A 25,974-nucleotide genomic window follows, 5' to 3' on the forward strand; every position below is an offset into this window, starting at 1 on the left:
AGTAGAGTGATAGCTCTATATAGCAGAAAGCCCCAAATGCAATTTTTACACATTGTATGCTCCATCGCAAAGTGCTTGTGGCTAAAATAATTATTAGGATAAGCTTAATGTATTTTTACATTTGCCATAGTAGGCCTATTGTCGATGGGTTTAATAACACATCAAGGGGGTCCTTGAACGGGGCCTTGTCGTGGAAAAGTTTGGGAACACCTGGCCTACCCTATCAATAATCCAAAGGCTTGCATCAGATATAGGCCTAGCCATGGTTTTATCAGTAGGCCTAGTCTAGTAGCCTAGACATCAGGCCCTCCGGAATCCTTTAAAACAAGTTGCTAAAAGGCTTTTTTTTTAGGAATTGTGTAAGGTGCGACTAGACGAACCCTGCACTGTCAATGACAGGTTCGTGTCGTGTATATATATATATAGGCATTAAGGCATTAAGGCCAGTTGAAGTTCTTGTTTAACAAGTGTGCTCTGTTCAAAAACACAGTAGGCATACTGGTTTGACTGGGTGGGTGCAATTCGACAGTTATCGCAACAAGTTTCTTTTAAATATTTTGAAATACACTACTCAAGAAAGACAAAAGTCACTCCGAAACACCCAAATATTACGCAAAATAAAAGAATGTATTGGAGATGATCACCAGCCTCGGCTAGTTGATGTGTTTTACATTGTAGTGGGTGTAGTTGCCTTGACTACGCCTCGCCCCCTTCAATATCTTTCAGGAAGTAAATTTAAGGCAGAAGGAAACTGTGGAACAAAATGCATCGACTAGACGAGTGAGAGCAGCATAACGTTGTCTGGACTTGTGAAAGTGGGGCATACAACGGCGACATGCAAAAAACGCTGATTAAGGAGTAGTAAGTTGTTATTTTCAATTGTACGTTTTATAAATGAAGCATAGCAACTGCTTCGTAAATTATGAGTAAACTGAACAAGGTGGTGTTACCATGAACTTGGTCGAGCTAACGTTAGCTAGCTACAGTCAGTAACTTACGTTAGGCAGCAGTTAGCCAGCCAGCCAGCTGTTGTCCACGATCTGTTTCGTGAAAGATTTACTTTTAAAATATATGTAAATTATCCTCAGATCTAAATACAACAGGTACCGTATCTTGGTCAGGTTGCCTAGGAAATTGTAAATGGAAGTGGCGTCCAGTGAAATGTAACATTATGATCCCTTTAACGTTAAAGGCTGCCAAGTAACGTTACACCTTGGTCTGAGTTGTCACCACATCATCGGGCAGTGAATGTTAAATGAATGGGAGAGTAACGTTGTTTTATGCCAAGGCCCACAACACTGTTAAAATAGAATAATCTTTAAATGCAGAACGAAGCTGATTCAAAATAGAAATGTATCTTAGTGGAACACGTGAAGAGTGACTGATTTGTTTGAGTTTAGGGTGAAGTTACTTTATTTCTGTAATAACCTACTTCGCCTACTCTACTTCCATAATGGATTTACGATGACTAACTATTATTTAGCCTGTCATTGCGTAGCCTACTATCTCTAACTCTGATGGCACTAGGTCGCACAGCACCTTACCAGTCTATTAAATGAAGGTAGCCAAGGGTTAGGACAAATTACTAAGGCTGTGGAGGACTTCACACAACGTTTAACTCTTTGAGTCGCCTATCTCAAATACTCTAGGTGTAATTTAGATTTTATTTGATTATATTATTGACATTTGCATCTTACACCTAGTGAGATGATGATTGATTTAATTTGCCTTTAGTAATTTGACAGACGCAAGTGGCCTACAGAATAGCCTAATCATAAAGCCAATCAAGGAATATCATTGAAAGTAGCTTAGGCCTACAGCACGTTTCAGTTATGAATATCTACCGTAGCAATCCCTGCATGGTGTAAGTGCCAGCTAATAACTAACATTTCAAAACCCCTAGGCAGACTGGACAAAGAATGTTTTTTTTTTTGTTTTTTTTTGTAATGCGGTAATATTTTGCCATATTGTAATGAGGCTCCACTCTTCTTTCTCTGCAGCCGCGTCGTCCTTCCGATATCGGTTGAGGAGGTAAGTGCTGATTTCGCATGTTTTTTTTTTTTTTTCACCCGACCTTTTGTTCTGGGATTGTCTGCAGATGGGAAGTCCCTGGGTTAAACATTTTCAACTCAATCTAAGCACTTGATTCAAGCATAGCATGAAGCAAGTTCTCTCATCTACTGTAAATAAAGAGTTGAGCCTTAAACCCTGTCTGAGAAATCACAGGCACAAAAGCCGTTTGTTCACATTTTTTTTCCACCCTTCTGACTCAGATATTCCTGGTGAGAAGAACTCCCTTCTTGCTTGTTAGAATTGCCTGAATAATAAAAGGAATACACCACTTTGGAAGTGAAAAGGAGATACACTCTGAGCAGTGGTTAAAGTGGGGTTTGGCAGGTGGGGGAACCCTAAAATCCAGTGCTGGTGCAACGGGGAAAAATGACTCAATAGCAATACTTTTTGGACAAGAACTGCCAACCCCCCTTCACTCCCAGTCCCAACAGAGCTTAAATAGGCCATAAGACTTCAGTTTGCCATGCATTGTGCTCACTGATTCACGTCACTATATTGGCACTAGATTGGCTGTCTGTCATTGAAAAAGACCAGTCTTCCTTTTAACAATAATAGGAAGCACAAGTTCAACACGTGAGGTGACATTCCAATCCACCCACTGCAACGGGCGCAATGACTCTCAGTTCTTTGTGATTGTTCCCTCAGTCTTCCATCAACAAACTCCTCAAAAGGAGTGGCGGAGTAATTGACAAGCAATTGACACCTTACAGTCCAGTGTTGGCTCTTCTGGGAGTTTAATCTATTGTGGCCTTGATGTCAGTGGAGTGAGACCGTAGTTCAGTCAGCAGCAGGCGTGGGCCCACTGGCTGGGTGACTCACCACCTGTGTGACGCAGGCAGGCTGGCCGTGACTGTGACTGCTGGTGCTGCTGCTACTACCTCTACCTCTCCAGCTCCTGACGATGGCTGTTGGATGGGGGGTGATTGGTTCGCAGGCAGCCTAAGCCGTAAGATAATTATAATTCCTCCGTCCAAGCTTGACTGAATAATGGGATCAGTTTAAAGGCAGCTGACTTCTGACGCCTCTGTTTAAAACTAGCCCTCCCTGAGAGCCAATAGAGCTTCTGTTAATGTTGTTGAAAAGGGGGCATCACATGCTGTGCCATGGTCAGTCACCCCATGGAAATGTTAGATGGGTCTCATGTGTCCTCATTGTGCTTATTGCCTCAGTTAATTTCTCATTTCTCATTCAATGTGCTCATGTAATATTCATGCATTCTATGTTGTTGTAGCTGTTGAAGAGGCAGAAGTCAGTCAGGTCATTGTATCAGGGCCATACCATCTTTTCACAGATTATGTGCCTTCTGCAATCTTGCGTATTGCACGAAACCATCATTTCCTCTTTTCTAAGGGCACAGATGGTACTTTAGGTTAAGTGGTTTCTGTTGAGGGTGTTGCTGCCGGTGGTGGTCAGCATTTCCTTTTTCTCCCTCCCCCCTTGTGCAGTATCAGGTGGGCCAGCTGTACTCAGTAGCTGAGGCCAGCAAAAATGAAACGGGCGGCGGAGAAGGGGTGGAGGTGCTGAAGAACGAGCCGTACGAGAAGGAGGGGGAGAAGGGCCAGTACACGCACAAGATCTACCACCTGCAGAGGTAAGCCGATCAACTGTGAAAATACAGGTCTGTGTACAACACGCAAAGGTTCTTTTGTCATTTGCAAGAAGGCAAGTGATTATTTTTATGATTGCAAAGCAAGAGTTCAGCTCCAGTTAGGTTATTTTGCTATAGGAGGAACTTGCTAAGAACCTCTTTGTTCTTAGCAAGTGTAATATGGGTTGGTATGTGAGATCACAAGTTGTTATGTGAGATCACAAGTTGGTTCTCAATCTTGTACATGCAATAAGTTTCATTTTAAGGGCTTAAAGGCCTCAGGCACTCTGCTAGAAATCAGGAGTTGGCTAGGTTTAATATATGAAAATGGGCATTCACAGCATATTTTAACATTTCTGATTTCTTTCCTTGATTTAAACCAAAGTTCTTTTAGGTAAGTCCCTCCATATGGCGGCTATATTGCAACACACTTTGGGCACTTATTGGGCATCTATTTCGGGCAGAACTGCGCGTGCACAAGGCTTCACAACACCAACCTCGCTCCAGCAGCGAGATCACAACAAGTGTTGCACGGTGTACCGATACCACAAAAGTTTCGCCCAGAAATTAAAAATGTCACAATACTAAATTTATTAGTATCGATACTTCTAAGAATAACAGGGTCGTTTTGCAGTAAGATGCGTGTGCGCAAGGCATTCTAGTGCCTCCACTAGTCTGTGTGTCCTTTCTCCTCTCTCACACACGCATCTTTCAAGCTGCAGCTGTCATGCCATAAACATTGAGACATGGCTGCTAGTTTAAGTGATGCTGTGCCCGCAAAGCAACAAATAATAATAGGCTAATGTTAAGTTGATTTGCTCAATTGCATCTCTCAAGTTTGTGTTGCTAACCTACCTAGGCTATGGGATTTAGTTCATTTAGGCCTACTGTTGGGTTTAATGACATTTCAGAAATATGCTATGCAACCTAATGCCAAACGTTTACATGTGCAGAGAACTCCTTGCTAAATATCCCTCTAGCTCTCACGTCATTTCTGTCAATCATGTAGTGTGCACCAAAATACCATAAATGGGCATTGCAAGACACTTATCTGATCTCTGAAGGACACTGGTGTGAATGATCACACTATATTCAATATTTCTGATGAGGTTAAGGTGGTGGGGGCCCCCAAATCAAATCAAATTTTAAAAAAGTATCGAGATTCTTGACTTGGTGATTCAGTATCGAAACAATAATTTTGGTATCGTGACAACACTAATCACACCACATGATTGGCTCGATGTATTCACAACACACCACATGATTGGCACGATGTATTCACATGTCGACTTTTGGCCGCGGAAGGGGCGGGATATGTGTAGACAACAGCCATATTCCAGTTACAAATTAACCCCACGCATTTCTACGGAGGATTTCTTGAGTGCTGTCTCTTCATTAGAAAGTTTAAACGTTGCCTCTTGCTTTCTTTTATATGCAGTAAAGTGCCAGGTTTTGTGCGGATGCTAGCACCTTCCTCTGCCCTCAACATCCATGAGGAGGCCTGGAATGCTTACCCGTACTGTCGCACAGGTACCCTTTCTTCGTTACTGACACATCAGGAAAAGTCTTACTAATTGTGTTTGGAGAATTGAATGTCTAATGTGCATTTTTGTTTTGTACTCCTCACATGTTCTCGTCATGACAGTTCTCACAGTAAGTTTTTTTTTTTTTTTTTTTTTTTCCTCTTAAGCCTTACAAGTACAACCCCATTTCCAAAAAAGTTGGGACGCTGTGTGAAATGTAGATAAACAGATCACCACATTCTGTTTTTATCATGTGAACCAATTGAAAGTAGAACATAAATAACATTTATTTTATAAAAAAAAATATATAAGCTCATTTTGAATTTGATGCCAGCAACACGTCACAAGAAGGAATATTCCAAAACCAAATAGGTTAATTGGCAATATGATTCAGTATAATAAGAGCATTCCATGTCTTGTATGTGTAGGTTTTTATGTGTTTATTATAGTGGTCAAAAATAATTACTATTCACTATATTCATGAAACTATTTTTTTTTGTTTTGTTTCCCAGAGTGAGTACATGAAGGACAATTTTCTGATCCAGATTGAAACTTGGCACAAGCCTGACCTCGGTGAGCAGGAAAATGTGAGTGTGTCTCAAAAGGAAGGAGAGTTTATGTTACCACACTTAATGGCAAACTTACAAGCAATTCACTTTCTATAACTCAACATCCCCTCTTATTAATATACTGCATCCTCCTGGGTTATGGTTCTCAAGGGTTATTTATGAGGGTACAGGTGTATTTCAGGAATTGTACCTGATTATTCATCCCGTCCAATTACCTGATAATTCATCCCGTCCAATCAGAATTTGGTGTGAGGAAAGCAGACGTGATCCTTATTGTTATCGTCAGGATTGATTCACTGTCATTTCATATATTCTTTTCATTAGGTACATGGATTAGATGCAGACGTATGGAAGAAGGTTGAAGTAGTTCACATTGACATTGCAGACCGAAATGCTGTGGATGCCAAGGTGAGTTTTCCAGTGGCCGTGGCACTGCTGGCACACTTAGACATGCCTAGAGTCGCAGAAATGAGGAATGAATTTTTTGCCACGGATGTCCACATCGGTAAACTCTTCCATTACGGCTCCCACACACTGCTGCGTTCCGTCAACGCATTCCAGTGGGTGTTCCCGACGGTAGCTATGCAAATGACTTGAAGTAAAACCGTAATGTGATTGGTTGATGCCGTCCGTAGATTGGCTTGATTGGCCGGTGCCGTCTGTCGGTGCAGCAACAGCTGAACTCCTCAACGCGAAAGCAGCGGAGAAACGCTGACGCGACGGACCCACAATTCAGTTCGGCAACGGATCACGTGAGCCCATTTAAAGTGAATGGGATGCGTCTCCAGCAACGCGATGCACGCAGCTGTGTGTGGGAGCCGTTAGCTAACTGAGATGCACTTGTCAAAAACAGTAGCTAATCAACTGCTGCAATTGGGGTCATTGATTTCTGCTTTTGACACAAGATCAAAAGATACAGATACAGCAGGTTGTGTTTGGCTGTCGCCCATCCACTAGATAGGCTGCCTTCGCCTGCAGTGCATCGGATGCAAACAACCATAGCTTGGCTTGGTGGGCTGACAGAAGTGACCTAACAGCATGAACAGAATCTGGGACAAGATGTGATTTAAAGGCACGTTTTGTCAGAGATCATTTAGTTTAATCGTAACTGTAGTAAATTGGGTTGTTGTCCCCCATGGGTTGTAGTTAATTCTCTTGCCTACTGTACTACTGTAGCTTCTTTAAACAGCCTCACTACTGACTTCATTTGACATTCACTGATTCACTGACATCCTGAACTGTCTCCCTTCAGGACTATAAACCAGATGAAGATCCTGCCACATACAAGTCTGCAAAGACAGGCCGGGGACCCCTTGGACCAGACTGGAAGGTAAAGTCATGTAGTCCTCCCTCACAGATGTTGCTGTGCAACCTTTAACAGCAGGCTTTCACAGTTGATGTCCAGTCATCCTCACATATGGAAAACACCTGGATCCTGTTTTATAAAGCTTTTTTTGTACATACATGTGTGTGAAATGCACGCCACTCTTTCTTTAATCTCAATAGAACAACCGAAACAATGTTCTATAGAATTATGAAACTTCAAAAACTCTAAACTAACCTTATGGTGGCACAGTGATGCATGGCTAAAATAATTTGGCAACGCATGTCATTGGTGTAAAATACACATTTTTGACTAGTCTGCGCTGACATGAGGTTAAAATGGTGTTGAGCAAAGACACACAGATGTTATTTATTCTGCCTCTAAGGCTGTCTTTCCTGTTTTATGGCAGCATGTCTTTGTACTTGGGGTTACTGTGACTGCTGAGACAATTGCTTCCATGTGAATACTTTTGTTTGCGCTCTGCAGAAGGAGCTCCCATCCAAGACGGACTGTCCACATATGTGTGCCTACAAACTGGTCACAGTCAAATTCAAGTGGTTTGGCCTGCAGAACAAGGTGGAGAACTTCATTCACAAGGTATGGAGTCTCTGAGATGGGAACAGTGCTATGTCACTGGTTTTCAAGAATACCACATATAGCTATAGTTTACGTAGGTATTTCAGAGACACTTTTGTCCATAGCAACTTAGACATATGCTGTCTGTATGGTAATCAGTAATGTTTTGAATGGTTTAAATTTGTTCTAATCTGTGAGTTAGTTAAGGTCTTTTTGATGACCTAAAAGTTGTCTAATGAATTATTTGTCATTTGCAGCAAGAGAAGCGCTTGTTTACCAATTTCCATAGGCAGCTTTTCTGTTGGCTTGACAAGTGGGTTGAACTAACAATGGATGACATCCGAAGAATGGAGGAGGAGACACAAAAAGAACTTGATGATGTAGGTTATGACTGTTTCAAAATTATATTCTTGAATTATATTCTTGAATTATATTCTTTAAGTCATGCCCCTGATTACTTGATTTCTGTTTCTTCAGTCATTCCTCTCTGTCTCTGTCCTTTCATCTTTCCATACATTTTATTTAATGTGTGTCATGCTAATGCTCATATGTAGGCCTATTCCAATTCATTCCAAATCCAAATGGGATATTGCACCCAGCTCTCCCTGTGCAAAGACAATGAACATATCCTTGTGGTTTATTAGACCTCTAGGTCTGTGATCAAATTAATTTGGTCAGATGGTGACTGCTGCTGATAAACTAAAGTTGTAAAAGTCATGCCCTGTCCACCTTCTGAACATTGACCTGACATCAGACTCAACTTTACAGCCAACATATTCACAGTCCACAATCACCACATACTTAACTGTATGTGTTGTGCAATTCATGGTCTGTAGAAAGACCTCTGTTGAGCTCTCATTCTCAAATTATTGAAGAGCAGTCTTGTTCACTAGGATAAGGTGACCTTCCTTTTAATGTGTTTTTCACAGCCAGCCATTTCATTTAAAAATGTCAGAACATGTATCTGTGCTCTATAACTGTTAAAGTGAGTTATACAAATACAAGATAGCGATTTTTCCATTACATTTGTGTCTTATTGCCCCTGTATAAAAGTAAGACTGACACTGGCTTGCCAGTGTTGAGAGTTGCCATACTGCCTGTGAAGTTGTAGCGGTTTGTGAAGTTGTTTGCTTCCTCCTTACAGATGAGGGTGAAGGACCCAGTGAAGGGCATGTCTGCCACAGAGGAATGAGACTACAGCTGTGATTGTGAGTGTATACCCCTCATACCATTAATTACTGTCAGCCATGGGGATGGCCGTAATAGCCTGCTAGTTGCTTTTATCCTTGGCAGCTTAACAGCACCTCCAAGTTCCTCAGAAACAAAGCAATGTGTTAGTGGAGTATTTGAGTCAGACCAAAATCAACTGATCTGTGGTCCAGATGTTCTTTGCCCCTACCGCCAAATTGGGTTCACTTAAAAGGATAGACAATACGTGTGTGGAACATGGTTATTCAAGCAATCTTGGCTCATTTTTCTAATGCCCTGTTATCTATATTTCCCTGTTGATTTATTTTCAGATCATTGCCTTAAACACCAGCATTCTGTTTTGACTGCCATCCTTCCGGAGCAAGTCTATGATCCAGCTCAACTTCTCCATCTGCCCTGTTGACCAATCTAAAAAGCCATTATTGTCATGGTGGATCATCAAGGTCTACAGCCTTACCACTTGAATAGTTCACTTGTAACCTGTACACTAATTCATAAGGATATTGTTCTTTACAAATGTTTGATTCATGGGACTGTTTTTATTATTTTTTTTATTTTATTTTTTTTGATATGTGGTGTCAAATGTCAAAATGCTGTGTGGCACTTGTCTTATACAATTGAATGGACCAAATCCAGTTGTTGTCAGCCTTTGATCTTTCCTTGTGTAGGCCCTTCAGAATCAAAATTACCATACAATATCTTTTGCCATGTTCTTTATTTTTCTTGGATTTTTAAAACGCTACCTAATGTTCCCTATGGTCAACATTGCTTGAGATGATGTTTCAGTTTCAGTCGATGGTAGTGTAAGCCAAGGATGGGATCTGAGGGGTTGTTTGATGTGTGTCTGTGTGGCTCTTTATACTCGGTCCTCTAATGAGAGAAACCAGAGTTGGGGTATTAAATTGTATTTATATCTGGGGTACATTTTTTTTATGTTCATGATTTTGCTGTTTTGTTTTGGTCAGGGGTGGAAAGAAACACTGTATTTGCATATGTCTTCAGATACACTGTAGTACTGTTTATATGACATATCATGAAATTAAAAAAACATTTATATTTACGAATTGCCTCCCCTACCATGTTTTATAAGCACATTGTATATAAATGTTACTTCCCAGTTGTACTGTATGTCTAAACACGCAGTAATAGGTTAAATTTCATAAAATTTGCCTATTTATAGGCAAGAGATATTAAGATACAGTCTGTGACCAGTGTTGTTTTCAGAAATGAAAGGTTCCAGGGCCTATATTCCACCATTCTAATCCCTTATTTTGAGGTTGTGTGTCACACTGGGCGCGACTGGACAGCCTTGAACAGGAAGTGTGAAAACCAAACAAACGTTGAAGAGGGAAGTGGGAGCTGGTACATAGTAGCTGTAGTTGTATAGTTGTAGTAGTTGAGGTCTAAGCCCTATTATACACCAGTCTTCATATATCCTAACTCAATTCACAGTGATGCTGACATTACGTCGTATTTAGCTATGTAGAGAAATGGCTAACTAGGAAGCTAGTCATAAGTAGTTTGCGTCGTGATAAGCCAGTTAGCGTTTCTTGATAAACCCTATTTGGCAAGTTACCCTACCAAACAACAGTCCATTTCATTTCATCTGGCTAGGTATGGATGTGATGTATCTCCTATGTTTATTTATTTTTGGTGGTGTTGATGCAATTTGTGTAAGTGTGCTGTGTGTGTGGTCACTTCTGATAGTAAAAGCCAGCCTCAGCATCAACAGCATACTAGCTAACTAACGTTAACGTTAGTTAACGGATGAGCTAACGTACTAAGATACAGAGCAGGGAGGTGTAATTTCCTAATATATTTTGTGTATTAATCTTGCATGTTTAACCTTGAAACTCGGTGTATAGCAAGTAGTCCATTCAGGAATTTAATATGACTGATTCACTGGGTGTCTGCAACTACTGTATGCATGTTGTTGCAGGTGAAAGGGATGGAGCAAGAGGTCCTGTCAGACAGTCTGGAAGCAATGAGCTTGGACGGTAGGAGCGACATGCATACATTCAGGTAACGGAATCTATTCCCACTCTGTGTGTGAATATGTATCTGTTTGTTTGTTCATCTATATGTATGCATGTATGTATTGGTTTATTTATGTATCTATCTATTATTTATTTGGAAAACAGTCTGTTTTCGTTACTCTATAGATGGATTTTGTTTACCATGTGTTATGTACTGCTGTGTCTGCTTTGTTAGATTTGAATAGGCAATTTGGGAGAGAATTGTGCTTAGTTTGTCTTATTGCAAAACCCAAAATTCTCAGCTGCCTGTGCTGTGATGAAGGCATTACAAAACATACAGCACCTTATAAAATTAGTTTACCATGGTAAGGTTTCTCAACTCCAAAAGGGCTAAAAGGATTCCTTTTGACGTTTTGAGTAGATTACTCAATTTTGCCCAGGGGGAACCATTGAGTCACTCTGACTGAAGGTTTAATGGAGAAAATTAAACCTCATCTAATGTTTGCTACACCAGTGCTTCTCAATGGGAAGTTTAAAGACAAAATCCTCTAGCAAAATAATTTCTTACAATCTATGGCTATATAGCCTATACATTACCGCTATAACACCTGAATTGGACCAAAAGTTGTGAGTCTTCTAGGCCTGCCCTCTCTGTTTACTGTTTCTGTGGCATATGTCATAAACACCTGTTGCAGACAGTGTTGCTCTATTTTGCTGTTCTTTCAAAATCAAAACCCAGACTTGGTTAAGTTTTAACCGTTCCCTCTGTGTTGTATTTGCATGCAATTTTGTTTTTATCATGCTAGAGACGCTTAGACTGTAGTCATGTGAGTTGTATACAGGTTTAGAGCTGCCAGACTGCTCTACACTGGGATTGCTACACATGCTCCAAACTCCCTCACCCCCTTGCCCCGAGCCAGATTACCCACATAAGCCCTCACTCCATACTTCCATCTACCAAAAATCCAGCCCACCCTCAAAGCCCCTTGCATTTGGATAGACTGAGCTTGGTGCGTTTGCCAGGAAATTTCCCTCACATCATCACTGTGGAAGTGTATTAGCAGCAGCAGTGAGTAAAACAAACTGGGGCTTTATGTACAGTTTCGACTTTCGACACATTGAAGTGTGAAGCAGAATTGATTGGATTTTTTTTTTTTTCTTCTAATGACTGAGGAATGGACTGAGGAATGGATTATATTTCTAGCAGTTTACTGAGGTAAAATCGCTTATACCTTGAGCAAGGCTAGTCCACCTAGACGACAAGTGAACATACTCAAGTTGGGTCCAGTGCACAGAAGGAGGAACTTGCTCTGAGTTGCGGAGACTGAAGACTGGCTGTGTGTTAACCTTTCTCTCACTGATACACCAGTTAAAAAAAAAAAAAAACCCATCATGGAGGACATTGCCCATTATTTCGAGGCCAAGATGCGAGTGCGTGCAGACAGCTTGGCCAGCACGACCACTCACTCCACAGACGGTCGAATGCAGCTGCGCAATCGTGTTGCCCAGCTCATGACCTGTGTTGACGACCTGGAGTCCAACAGCAAGCTGCAAGCCGAGATGAGGAAGAAGTTAGAGGGGGCTTTGCTCCTCTGTGGAAAGAAGGCGTCTAAACCGAAGAAAGACCAGTTCAGGTTGATTCTCGTGCTCTTGTTTGATTCCTCTGTCTTTCTGTACAAGCGTGTCTGTGTTTACTGAGGGTTGGTTCACTCTGCAGAATTTAGGGATGTGTGTTCAAGTAATTGCCTTTAGTATGACTGCTGTGAGCACTCTCATCTCAATGTCTGTGTATAACAGTAGTATTTCCATTTTTGTGAGTGGGTGCCATTTGTTTCTCACGTTCTGGAAGAGTTCTTTTCCCTCCCCTTGGACAGATTATAATCTGGCTCTCTGAAACCGGATCAGACCAAATTGATTAAATTGTTTCAGATCGTAATCTATGTTACACTTATTCCCTGACCTCATTACTCTAAATGGAGCTTTTTGTTACACTAGAGAGCTATTTGAGGACAAAGAAAGCCTTAGCCTGGCTTAGACATACTTTGGATAAGTATTCAGCTAAGCATTTCATCAGAAACTGGGGGAGATTGTCAATGTAGCCCATATTTTCTTGGGTTAACAATCAGTGTGACAGTTGTGAGTCGTTTTTGATCTTTGCAATGTGTGTTTGTGTGTGTGTGTGTCCTTCCATTCTTCAGGTTGCATATGGTCACATGGAATGTGGCGACAGCAGAACCTCCAGATGACGTCAGCTCCCTGCTCAAGCTACATTCCCCAAAGACTCCAGATCTTTATGTGATAGGGTGGGTCTCAGAACAATGACTCAGTGGCGAGATGTACAATTAATTTGGACAAAGACCCTTTTATCAGCATTATATAACATCATCTTTAGACTATAAATGTCTGAAAGATTTAGGTGAGGTTACTTCAACAAAAACATTTTCCCTGGCAGTCAGATCAAGTCATCTGAACTTGAAAAGATTATCTTCACCTGAAAGGAAGAAACCATTCTCTTTGTTTTCAGACTCCAGGAAGTGAGAGCTGCCCCTCTGAAGTTTGTAACCGACTTGGCCTTTGATGACTCCTGGAGCCATCTCTTCATGAACACGCTGGCTCCACGAGGCTACGTAAAGGTACCGATCCTCTCCTGTGCATTGTTCAGCTGAGGGCTGTTATTTGCTGTTGCCGACAATGTGAAAATACACTGAGACTTGCATTGTATTCGTTGAGTAGGAACACAAGAATGTGGTGCACTCTTGTGTAAGGCATTCTGCATCATGGATAATGGTGTTTTAGTCAATCACTGAAGTGTCTGGAGCTGAACACGCCAGAGTTCTTCAATATTTTTTAGCTATTACACATTTGCGTGCCATAAGATTGTCCAAGTGGTCCACTCTAACTATGGAGCCTTTTACGTAATGTGCTGTAATACGAGGTGTGTATTGATGGAGGATTGGTTCTGCCAAACACCATGGACAATGAGCTGTTGTGGCCTTATTGTTCTGATAGGTTCTACCCTGTCTGTTCCAGGTGTCCTCCATTAGAATGCAAGGGCTCCTCTTGCTCTTCTTCACCCGCCTGGAACACGTCCCTTTCATCCGAAACATCCAGGTCTCCTACACCCGCACGGGCATGTTTGGCTACTGGGTAAGGCCAGATTTCATCACTGTCCATATTGCATTTGATTGTGTTTGAAAACCACAAACACAGTCCATCGGTAGCTGCACTTACAGTTTGCGCATTTCCGTATAAATATTAATACTATACGGAAACAATTATATACATTATATTATACATAGTATCAGAGGTGGAAAGGTTCCAGCTTCAGAAAGTAAAAGTCCTACCACATATCTGTGCCAACCATTCACTTAAAGCAGCTGATTCTAATTAGCACAACTTCTGCCAGGTAGAGCAGCTAACTTGTGAGATCACCTAAAGTGCACAGGTAGATCCAATACATGGTTGGACCTTTACTTTATGAAGCTGGACTTTTCCACCTCTGCATAGTATAAATAATAATTACATTATTATTTATGTAATAATATATGTTATTATTTATCTAATTATATACATTATTACTAGTGCTGTCCGTTAAACGCGTTATTAACGGCGTTAACGCAAACCTATTTTAACGGCGTCAATTTTTTTATCGCGAGATTAACGTTCTTTTTGGTCTAACAAACTTTGTAGTTTTTTCACATGCTGTTGAAACAACTAGTAACGTTAGAACAACTACAACACCACACTGGATCCAGCTAGACCGGAAACTAAACAATACGCACTGACGAATGGAATGGAACGTTGAATGTGCTGCACATACACGCCCCCTTTTAGGGGAAAGATCATAGATGACTGTTTGGATATAATGGAAACCTATGCTGCATCGAAGTGGGGAGCGAAAAGGGCTTATATACTTACTAAATCTTGAAACAAACGTGAATAAAAGGCACAAAATTAGGTTGGTGTAAGAGTTATCTGTGTGTTTATGGGATTAATATGACCATTATGTTCCTATGTGTTGCTCTTGCAGTTTACTAACAGGAGTGTCATGAATGTAGGCACAGTCAAACTGCCCATGGCTGACTATAACTAAGTTCGGCAAGCTTAACTTTACATGTCATAACATCAACTAAACATAAGTCACACATTCATTCTATCACTTGTAATATGAATAGCCTATTTCCTACAACTAGGAGATAATTGGCTATGTTATTCCACAGTTAACTATAGCTAGCAAGCTAACCGTTTTACATGGGATATTATGGTAAGTGTAGCTTTGAATGTTCTGTGAATTAATAACTAGATGTAACGTCAACGTGTGATTACTAGCTGTCTTTCCCATTGGAATCAATGATATAATGTTAACTTTCCACTAAAATGGGGCTTGATGCAGATTAAATGTATCTTTATGATGATGCCCTGTTAGTAGGCTAGGCTACGTAAAGGCATGCTGCACACACTTGGTTGGGCTTACGAGCCGGCCAAAGAGTAGTAGGCTGACTCATTAATAATGTGCCACCAAAGATTTTTTCCCCGTCACTTGTTCTGTTATCTGTGGCTTTGATGCACCGTTTCTTGTCCTCAAACTGCGACACTTCCTAGTAGCAAATATTTTAAGAACTTTACTTCCTCCTAGTCCTCCTCCTGTAGTCGTGGAGATAATAAACACCAACGCAGTTCTGAACTCCCACGGTCGACTGAATGGTGTTTTAAATTGCTGTGGACACCAATGCCGACATGAGTGTAATGCACTCTGCTTTCGACATTCATTTACATTAGATTCCATTATTTTCAACTGAACTCAAAGATAATGAATATATTTATTTCAGTTTATATCAGCTATATTTCTGAAGAATAGGCCTCAAGGGCTGCAGCACATCTTTTGAAATTTGATTTGAAATAATCAAATAGACCTACGTCTAAAGTTAAGTTAATAAAGTAGGTTAACTTGCTTTGCTTTCATTTGAATCCCAATCAAGATACACAATAATTGCTTTATATTGTCAATATGGACTCCTGGAAAGTATGCAAAATAATAGAATTTAAATCATGTGATAAAATATGTGATTAATCGTGATTAACTATAGGAATTCAGCGATTAATCGCGATAAAAAAATGTAATCATTTGACAGCACTAATTATTACTTAAGATTATTTGTTGTTGTTGTTGCTGGCAAAGAGCTTGACTTGATCTTCACTCGGAACTGCAGCACAGACACCCTCATGGTGACGCCTCTCCATCTTTCTGACCACTTCTTCATCCAGTTCAACGTCAGCCTGTCAGAACAGCCTCCGGCTCCTCAGCCGATGGTCACGCTCCCGCAACATCCGGAACCTGTCTCCAACGCACTTCTCCTCTGTGGTTGCCTCCGGTCTACCTCCACTCAACACCTTCTCCTCTCTGGAGGTTAATGAAGCCACTGACTCGCTCTGCTCCACACTGACCTCGTGTCTAGGCGAAGCTGTGCCCTCTTACCACAAGGCCAGCTCGATCCAAACACTCTCATCCATGGCTAAATGATACCCTCCGATCGCTTGGCAGCACCAAACTCAGAGCCGCGGAGAGGAAATGGCACAAATCCAAATAAACTGATGACCTCAAAAATTACCAGACACTCCTGACCTCCTTCTCAGCCAGCATCACTGCTGCTAAGACTGCTTTCTACCATGACAAAATCAACAGCTTACAGACACTTTCGAAAACTTTTCTCAACCTTCAAATTGCTACTCAACCCTCAGCTGCCTCCTCCTCCATCCAGCCTTACTGCAGATACCCCGCCTCATTTTTTTACAAACAAAGTGGCGGCAATCAGCAGTCAATTCTCTACATGCCCACTCAACGATCTGACTCAGATACCGCACTCCTACAACCTCTAGGGACTACTGGAACATCTTTTTCAGCATTCACCTCTCTCCGAGAGTGAAGTGTCCAGACTCCTGACATGCAGCCGTCCCTACCACATGCTCGCTGGACCCTATACCTCTGAGCCTACTTCAGTCCATCAGCCCGACCATCGCTCCAGCTATCACACATGTGATCAATGCCTCGCTAACCTCCGGCACATTTCCAACAGCGTTCAAAATGGCCGGGTAACACCGTTACTTAAGAAAGCTTCTCTCAACCCTGCTCAAGTCGAGAACTACCGCCCTGTCTCACTACTGCCTTTCCTATCCAAAGGCATTGAACGAGCAGTCTCCAAACAGGTCTCTGACTTCCTTTCACAGAACAACCTTCTGGATCCAAATCAGTCTGGGTTCAAAAGCGGCCACTTCTGCAAACGGCTCTGCTGTCTGTAACAGAAGCCTTAAAAGAAGCCAGGGCGACCGCTTCGGTCATCAGTACTCATTCTGCTTGACTTATCAGCTGCCTTTGACATGGTTAATCACCGTATCCTTCTCTCTATACTCGCTGACATGGGAATCTCCGGTTCTGCTCTCTCCTGGTTTGAATCCTACCTCACAGGACGCTCGTTTAACGTATCATGGCTTGGTCAGCTATCCGCACCTCACCATCTAACCACAGGGGTCCCCCAGGGCTCAGTGCTGGGCCCCTCCTCTTTGCTATCTACACCACCTCCTTGGGACAGATTATCCGTTAAGACGGCTTCTCATACCACTGCTATGCAGGCGACACACAGCTCTATCTGTCCTTTCCACCTGACGACCCCTGGTTTCAGCACGGATCTCGGATTGCCTTTCAGACATAGCTACATGGATGAAGGCACACCACCTCCAGCTGAACCTCTCAAAAAGACTGAACTGCTGGTCATCCCAGCTAAACCTACCATACACCCGCGACATCAACATCAAATTTGACTCCCTGTCTGTTTCACCGACCAGGACTGCAAGAAATCTAGGAGTTGTTCTTGATAACCAACTAAACTTTCTCGGATCATGTTGCCTCAGTCGCCCGGGCATGCCGTTTTGCACTCTACAACATCACGGAAAATCAGGACTTACTTGACTCAAGATGCTACCCAACTTCTGGTTCAGGCAATAGTCATCTCACGACTTCGACTACTGCAATGCCCTCCTGACAGGTCTCCCAGCCTGCGCGAGTGAAACCACTTCAGATGATCCAGAACGCTGGGCGGCGCCTGGTCTACAACCAACCCAAAAGGGCACATGTTACCCCCGCTGCTCATCCAGCTACACTGGCTACCTATGGCGGCCCGCATCAAATTCAAGTCTCTAACGCTTGCCTACAAAGTAGTCTCGGTTCTGCTCCCACCTACTTGAATGCCCTCATACAGACATACGCTACCTCCAGACCGCTCAAGGCTCCTCTGATTTAACGCCTAGCTCTACCACCCGTGCGCTCAAGCCAATCCAAACTTTTCTCATCTGTTGTTCCTCGTTGGTGGAACACACTGCCAGTTCCTACAAGGGCAGGGACATCCTTTTCCACTTTCAAAAACTCCTGAAGACCCAGCTCTTTAGAGAACATCTACTCTCATAGCAACACTTACAACAAGTCTTACTGATCCTAGCACTCACCAGCCGTTTTAAACTGACAAGTAACTGTTAAAAAACAGCACTCACCGACGACTTATTCTTACTGTACTCTAATGTTTTTTTAAACTGTCCTAAAATTGTGAGAATTGTTCTAAAAACTTACTGTTTACCATGTTGTTAGTCGCTTTGGTTAAAAAGCGTCAGCCAAATGTAATGTAATGTAATGTAATGTAATGTAATGTCTTGTTTTGTTTTTCTCATGCTCACATGTTTGCCTCAGGGGAACAAGGGAGGTGTCTCCATGCGTCTGTCGTTCTACGGCCACATGCTGTGCTTCCTGAACTGCCACTTGGCCGCCCACATGAACTACGCCTCGCAGCGGGTGGACGAGTTTGAGTACATCCTGGATAATCAGACCTTTAACTCAAAGGACACTCCGAATATCCTCGACCACAAGTCAGTATACACATACAAGCCAAAGTATTTGCAGCTATCCCTGTAGGGGATCTGTCAATCTGCAGGAGCTGTGCTGCTTACACCAAAACCTAAGAACCAGCTATTCCAGTTCCTCTCAGATGTTTGCGTACAAGAGACCTGGCCATGTTTTAGCTATAACATCAGCGATGCCTGAATGTGTGTGAGCTGTACGCATCCCTGACTTGCAGTGGCGGCCTCATTTAACAGTGTGTAGGCGTTTAATCACATTCTGTTACATAACCGTCTTTCCTCTTTTCAGAGTGGTCTTTTGGTTCGGGGATTTGAATTTCCGAATCGCCGACCATGGAATGCATTTTCTACGCTCCTGCATCACCAGCCAGCGCTTCAACCTACTATGGTCCAAGGACCAGGTTTGCTGCATTTGAATTTAAAACAAAACACAACAAAACAAAAAAAAACAAATCCCTTTCCCTGCCGGTTTTGGACTGTGTTCATTGCTGTTTGTGTTGATGTTGTTCAACTTGTGCATGTGCCTGTTTGCGATTTCATCAGCTTACGATGATGAAACAGCAAGCAGCTAGCCTTCAGGAGTTCGAAGAGGGACCACTCGACTTTCAGCCAACTTATAAATTTGACCTGCACTCTGATAACTATGACTCCAGGTAGTTATCAAGTTCACCCGTGCCAACACACACACTCACACTCACACACACACACTGAAGCACAGTAAGTTGTTTGTCCCTGTGGGCTGTAAGGGGGAAAGAACAAGCTGTTCCGTTACGTATACAATGCATGTCATTGTCTTATAGTCTGATTCTGGTGTTCCCTCTTACAGCCGTGTGTCCCATAGTAAGCATTACCTGTCCTCTGCTTGACGTTTTGCAGACTACAGAGAACATTGTTGGGTTTTAAGTAAGAGTTCAAACCATCTGTCCCTTTCATGTGCATCTCCCTCTCCCCTACACCCCCTCTTCAATCAAGCCCCTAGAAGCTCTGGGGGAGAGATACTGTTTGGTCAAGCTGTCTAGCGGATTGTAATGTTTGAGGTTCTGATTTTTGCCTGTCTGCTGCAGATGCTATTTTATTTTGCTGCATGTGCCTTTGCAGATTATCAGACATTTTTGGTTTGATAGACATTTATAGCCATGGAGTGTTTTTCTTTGAAAAATATTTGATAATCACTCAAATGGTATGGTGTGTGAAACATTGCAATCTGCAAAAGACTGCTATTTAGACCAGCTAAATCACTCACCGTAGAGCTGGATTTACCAAATCCCACAGTTGGTGCAAAAAGTTTCAGCAAGAGACATTTCAACATCAAACCTAAGATTGGCTCAAATGACTGTGTGACCAATCATAAGGCTTGGTATAGATAAAGGAATTTTTTTTTGCACATGCCTTGGGCTTTAGTAAATCACATCCTAGTATTTGGACTTTGAAGCACCATTTAAAACAGTGCTCACTGCCAATAGCTTAGCTGTCACTCCATCCAAATTAATCCTTAAAGGAGTACCGTCATACCGGTATGACGGGAATGTTGGGAAATGAACGTTCTAAAGAATATCTGGGTTCATTGAATTCAACCAGAGCCATATCTATAAGGCTCTGAATTCAACTTAGAATTTTAGAACCTTCAATTGTTGCGGAACGGAATCTTATGTTAGAATGTTCAAAAACCTACACCTTTATGGGATAATAAGCTTCATAGAAGCTTGTGCATGTCCCTACTGAGTAGCTGTTCCCATTCCTTTGGGGTTTTAACCAACCTGCACTTCATATTAATGTATCCTATTAAATGTCATCGAGTGTTTCTAAAAGTTTGTGCCATAAGTTTGTACTAAACAGGTGAAGAGTATTGTTTGCTGCCCAACTAATCCTTCTTTTACCCATCTCTCCCACACACACACCTAAGCCTCACTTCTCACTTCCAGAATTACTCTCCTGTGTATGTGTGTGTGTGTGTGTATTGTGTGTCGGTAGGGATTAGAATTAGTGATACACCACCTGCTGTTATGCCTCTGGGTGTGTGTGTGTGTGTGTGTGTGTGTGTAGATATATTTAATTTGATATGCCTGTCCGTGTCTGCCCATTGTGTATCTCTTGGCTCCTGCCTCGGCTCGCTGTCTACTATGACATGAGAAGCCTCTTACGGGTCCTCTCCTCTTGTCCCTGTGTGCTTGCTTAGTGGCAAGAAGAGAAAGCCAGCGTGGACTGACCGGATCCTGTGGAGGGTGAAGGCCAAGGCTTCGCCCGCCACCGAGGACGAGGGGGAAGATAGTGAGGCGGGAAGCTCCGAGAAGGCCCAGCAGCAGGCATCGGTAGCAGGGGAAGAGGACGAGGAGCTTTCCCTGAAGGTGAAACAGGACCTCTACACGTCAAATATGGAGTATGGTGTCAGCGATCACAAGCCTGTCATTGGTACCTTCCATCTAGAGGTGAGACATTTATATTCTGATTCTTGAAATTGATTCATTGATTCCAGATTTCCTCCACATTAAGCAGCAATAAATAAATAGTTTAGACATTTGTAAGCATGCTGAGGTTTGCCCACCATGTGTCTATTAATATCTCTCTTTCAACTCCTTTGACTCTGTCCCAGTTGAAGAAGATGTACAACACCCCACTGGTCCAAGTGAGTGCGGAGGGAGACTGGAGCGCGGATTTTGATGCCATGGTGACCTACACCATCCTCCAGCCATTCCCCTCAAGTGCCTGGGACTGGATTGGACTTTATAAGGTTTCCCACACCTCCACCTCTCCTCACACACCTCTCTGTCTGGCCTGGGTTAAAGATGGAATGCCTCCTTGAACCAGACTGGCCCAGTACTGGACATTTACAGTATATGCGTATTACTTGCTCATCAAATTGAGTTGGTTGTGAAATTATTATGCTATACCGTAATTTCCCAACTATTAGCCACAGCTTATACATTGATTTTGTAAAATTTCTTCAGCTATGAGGTTAATACACGGGGGCAGTTAATATGGTATATTGATATGGTTGTGTTTCTTTTAACTTGTATAAAACACTGTCCTGCGGCTTATACACAATGCGGCTAATACACAATGTGGCTAATACACAGGAAATTACTGTAAAGGGAGCCAAGGCAATGTTTTAGCACATGGATTTTTGTGATGTGCTATGGAGGACCTGCACAGTTTATGCCTTTGTTCCTCTAGTAAGTTGAATAAACTGTGTTGCACAATAGAAGTTGCAAGTTGTTGATTTTAAACATTTTCAGTTCATAGTGAGTTACTATGCATGTTTACAGTAATTTGCTCTGTATTAGGCATATTGTGCATAAACTGCAGGACAGTGTTTTAATGCAAATAATAAATTGTATTTTAAGAATAATTACAGTCTGTGTTTATATACCTTATTAGGTTGGTTTCAAGAGCACAATGGACTACATTACCTACACATGGGTGAAGGATGACCAGGTCTCTCTTAATGATGAACTTGTACAGGTATTGTGAAATTATGAAGTGGAACTTTAACATGATTATGTTGTGTTTTTTGTAAGTTGTCTAAAACCGAATGTGGTCTGTGCATGTAATGATAACAGGTGTATGTGAGCAAAGATGAAATTCCTGTCCTTGGCGGTGAATGTATTCTCTGCTACTTCAGTAGCAACTTGCAGTGCATTGTGGGGATCAGCAAACCATTTAAGGTCAGTCCACTTATACATTGTCTTTATATACATTGTTATTCTATACAATATAGAATGTTTGGGAATGCTTAGTGGATGCAAGTCAAGTTGCGCTTAGATGCAAATGTGTGAGTAATGTACATGAGTAATGTACAGTATAACCCTGTTTCCAAAAAAGCTGAGACACTGTGTAAATGAAAAGTGATTATGTGAAAAATGAAGGGGGGGGGGGGGGGTTATTTTCTGCAAATCACTTAAACCCATATTTAGTTGCAAAAGGAGGATAGACAACATATTATGAAACTGACTAATTATACTATGTTATGAATTTTTTGGTTATTTTGATGCCAGCAATTGCATCTCAAAAACATTGGGACAGGGCAACAAAAGGCTTGAGAAGTTGTGTAATGCTAAAGAGTAGTCTGTACAATATTGGATAGCCGTGATATTTGGAGCCTCAGATGGCCCTACATTAAAAACAAACATGATTCTGTTATGAAAATCATTGCATGGGCTCAGAAAAACCTTTGTTGATCATTGCCTTTGAACACAGTTTGTCGCTCCTTCCACAAATGCTGGTTTAAAATCTGCCATGTAAAGAAGAAACCTTATTTAGACATGATCCAGAAATGTTGCTGTCCTATCTGGACGAAGAGGAAAAGTCTTATCAAGACAAAGAGGTCTTATCAAGACGAAGAGGAAAACTGTTCTGTGGTTAGAGCAATCAAAATTTTTATGAAGAGGTGTTATCAAGATGAAGAGGAAACCAGAGAAAGACCTGGGGGAAAGAAGACCAGGGGGATTGTTATAATTTAAGAAGATCACACTGCTCTCACTCACTAGCAAAGTGTTAAGTCGTCTTATTCTCAACAGAATCTGCACTGTTACTGAAGAAGTATTCCGGAAAGGACGATCATGTAGTGATCGCATCTCATTCTGCATGCTCAGGCAGATCCTGTAGCAAAGTTGCAGAGTGGATTTGTCAACATCATCAAAATGCTGTACACAGACTTCTCAGCCCAAGTCATCTGTGAAAATCAAGTCAATAGTCATTTCCAGATCAACACAGGGGTCAAAAAAGGATGCATCATCATGTTTGTTCCTACTTGTCATTGGTTATATCATGAAAGACTGTGGTAGGCCAAGGAAGGAGAGGACTCACATGGTCATGTTCTAGAAGATCTTGTCTGTCAAGATGGATGATTTGGCAAGAAGAGCTGCTCGACTTAGCTTGAAAATCAGTGCAAAGAAGACAAAACATCTGAGAATAAACGTCAGGACAGCACATAGGATTAATCACTCTCAATGGGGAAGAGATCAAGGAGGTGTGCAAATGTATGTATCAGGGCTCCAAAATGTCATCAGATGGACCAAAAGACAGAGATACTGGAAAGAATCGCCCAGGCCAACCAGACATTTGTTTCCCCATACATAACACCTATATTTAGAATCCTATATTTAAGAACAGTGTCCTTTTTTCTATCCTACTACCGGTATATGGAGTAGACTTCAGAATCAGTGACAAACTAGAAGTCTTCCAAAACCGTTGTCTCCACAGAATTCTCAACATATGGTCGGACACCATCTCCAATGATCTACTCGATTGCACGACATCTATACAACCCATCACTGTAGAAATTAAAAAGAGACGATGGAAATGGATCTGACAAGAAAATGGTACAAATACCAATACCACCCTCGGCTGTACTCTAGAGTGAAAACGCAGGTGAGTATGCCCAAGAGAAACCTGGTGCCAGACTGTTAACAATGGTACGTAAGCTGCGGAAGGCTTCAGAAGATGCACTGTAGCTGAAGAACGGCATGAAGTCAATGAGGAGACCCAAGGTCTATCTAGGACCAAGGAGCAGGACCGGAGCACACAAAGCTTTTAGTGAATTTTTTTAGTGCAAAACGACTAACGTTTCGACGCCCATGCGTCTTCTTCAGAGAATCTTGACCCCCTGCTACTGAACTGCATAAAGTGTTGTTAGCCTTATGTGCAGAAATGCATGAAGAGGATTAAGTAAGTTGCTGGCATCAAATTCAAAATTAACATATATTTTCCAAACAACAATAAATTTTAAAAAATCAACCGTATCATCAATGTGTATGTTGTCTTTACACCATTCTTAATTAAATATAGTTTACATATTTTGCAAATTATAGTGTTTTGTTTTTCTTTACATTTTACACAGCATCCCAACCTTTTTGGAAACAGGGTTATATATATGTCGCTTGAGAGAATATGACCAATATCTTCATTACAGGTGCAGGAGTCTAGAGTTGCTATAGAAGAAGGTTTGGTGCCTGAGAATGTCAATGGATTGGACCAAGCAGTATTAAGTTGAACAAGACGAACACAGAATCCACGTCATCACTGTGGTGTGTCCATAGGCTGAGCAAAACCAGCACTGGACCTTGGAAACCCAGGAATTATTGGACACAAGTGCATTTTAAAGAAAATCAGTTTATTAGCCTTTAATCAATCATGCTAATGTGATGCATTCGGTTACAGTTACAAGAAATAATTTGAGACGGCACATACAGTTTGCCTTAACATTCTTGGCTCTTAAAAAAGTTTGATGGAAAAATATGCATAGGGTTCTATAGTTGCCTGTAGTGACTGTACTCCAGTGAGGAAGTTAAACAGCCATTTTTGAGATTGTCAGTTTTTAATTTAATATAATGAAAGTACTGTAGAACTGATATTTTATATGCTCAGATAATGTATCTTTCTTAAACTGTTAAGCGCACTTTTGTAGTCCTTTTGTCATTCAATTTCAGTGTTTAATTTGGTCTTGTTTCAGCAGGTCAATTTTACAGATGTTATCAGTTTACCTGTGCTATAGGAAAGATATATGGATGTATATATACAGATATATTTTAGTCATATTGCTTATTGCAAAGGATGGTTGTTTTCGAAAATATTTATGAATGATACACATGTATATTTATTTGCTAACGGTCTGAGTTAACCAAGTGTCTGGAACACATCAACTGTAAAATTAATGAGCTCAAAAGGTGCAGTAAGTAGTGTTGTTGTCAAAAACAGTGCTTTAATTCTGAAGGCAAGTATTATATATATATATATATATGGTTTTAAAAAGAACAAAACATTTTCTGTGCCTCAGCTGTGTCATTCAGGTCCCATTCATGCTGCTGAAAAATAAATCTATTAAAAATGCATTTGATGTACAATACAACAGACATCTGATTGAAACGTAATGCTTTGGCAATAAATCCTACTTAGTACACTTTAAAAAACAAATTTATGTGCCTGGTGCTTGTAAATGAATCCGGTTTCTCAAAGATACACAAATGTGGGACATGATGTTAGGGCTCTATTATTCATATCATTGCCATAATTTCAGTAATGTTCAAAACAAAAGATTAAAGCTCTTATTTCTGTCATGTAGGCTAAGTTACACAGACCTTAATAAAAATGTTACATGTTTTGCTTTATTATCTGCATATTCACAGCAACAATTGTCCTTAATTCTGTTCAAAAATAAATTATTTAAAATAATTTATTTGTTTGTTTATTTCTTGTAAGAAAGAATGGCATATTGGTTGACATGTATGAGTATTCCCAG

The 25,974-nt window shown here is 41.3% G+C and overlaps 2 protein-coding genes across 3 annotated transcripts; both read left to right on the plus strand.

Moving 5' to 3' along the window:
• The first annotated feature begins 725 nt into the window (after positions 1-725).
• On the plus strand, positions 726-9,922 carry pitpnaa (phosphatidylinositol transfer protein, alpha a). Its single transcript, XM_048265359.1, has 12 exons — positions 726-861; positions 2,001-2,031; positions 3,519-3,664; positions 5,100-5,191; positions 5,307-5,314; positions 5,697-5,771; positions 6,078-6,161; positions 7,006-7,083; positions 7,564-7,674; positions 7,911-8,033; positions 8,798-8,861; positions 9,174-9,922. Exons 1-11 carry the CDS (start codon positions 836-838, stop codon positions 8,843-8,845), a joined length of 822 nt encoding a protein of 273 aa, XP_048121316.1. The 5' UTR covers positions 726-835; the 3' UTR covers positions 8,846-8,861; positions 9,174-9,922.
• Positions 9,923-10,174: 252 nt separating this feature from the next.
• inpp5ka (inositol polyphosphate-5-phosphatase Ka) lies at positions 10,175-25,907 on the plus strand. 2 transcript variants are annotated; one of them, XM_048264623.1, is made up of 14 exons: positions 10,175-10,476; positions 10,802-10,884; positions 13,037-13,141; positions 13,363-13,471; positions 13,869-13,985; positions 18,574-18,749; positions 19,030-19,141; positions 19,284-19,393; positions 19,617-19,643; positions 20,917-21,166; positions 21,331-21,468; positions 22,116-22,199; positions 22,298-22,402; positions 24,649-25,907. In XM_048264623.1, the coding sequence occupies exons 2-14, from the start codon at positions 10,811-10,813 to the stop codon at positions 24,727-24,729; spliced, it is 1,488 nt and encodes a 495-aa protein (XP_048120580.1). In that variant the 5' UTR covers positions 10,175-10,476; positions 10,802-10,810; the 3' UTR covers positions 24,730-25,907. The 2 variants fall into 2 exon arrangements, with proteins under 2 accessions (XP_048120580.1, XP_048120581.1); XM_048264624.1 differs by lacking the exon at positions 19,617-19,643.
• The last annotated feature ends 67 nt before the right edge of the window (positions 25,908-25,974 follow it).

This window comes from Alosa alosa, chromosome 15 (assembly GCF_017589495.1).
Source record: "Alosa alosa isolate M-15738 ecotype Scorff River chromosome 15, AALO_Geno_1.1, whole genome shotgun sequence".
Taxonomy (NCBI): Eukaryota; Metazoa; Chordata; class Actinopteri; order Clupeiformes; family Clupeidae; genus Alosa; species Alosa alosa.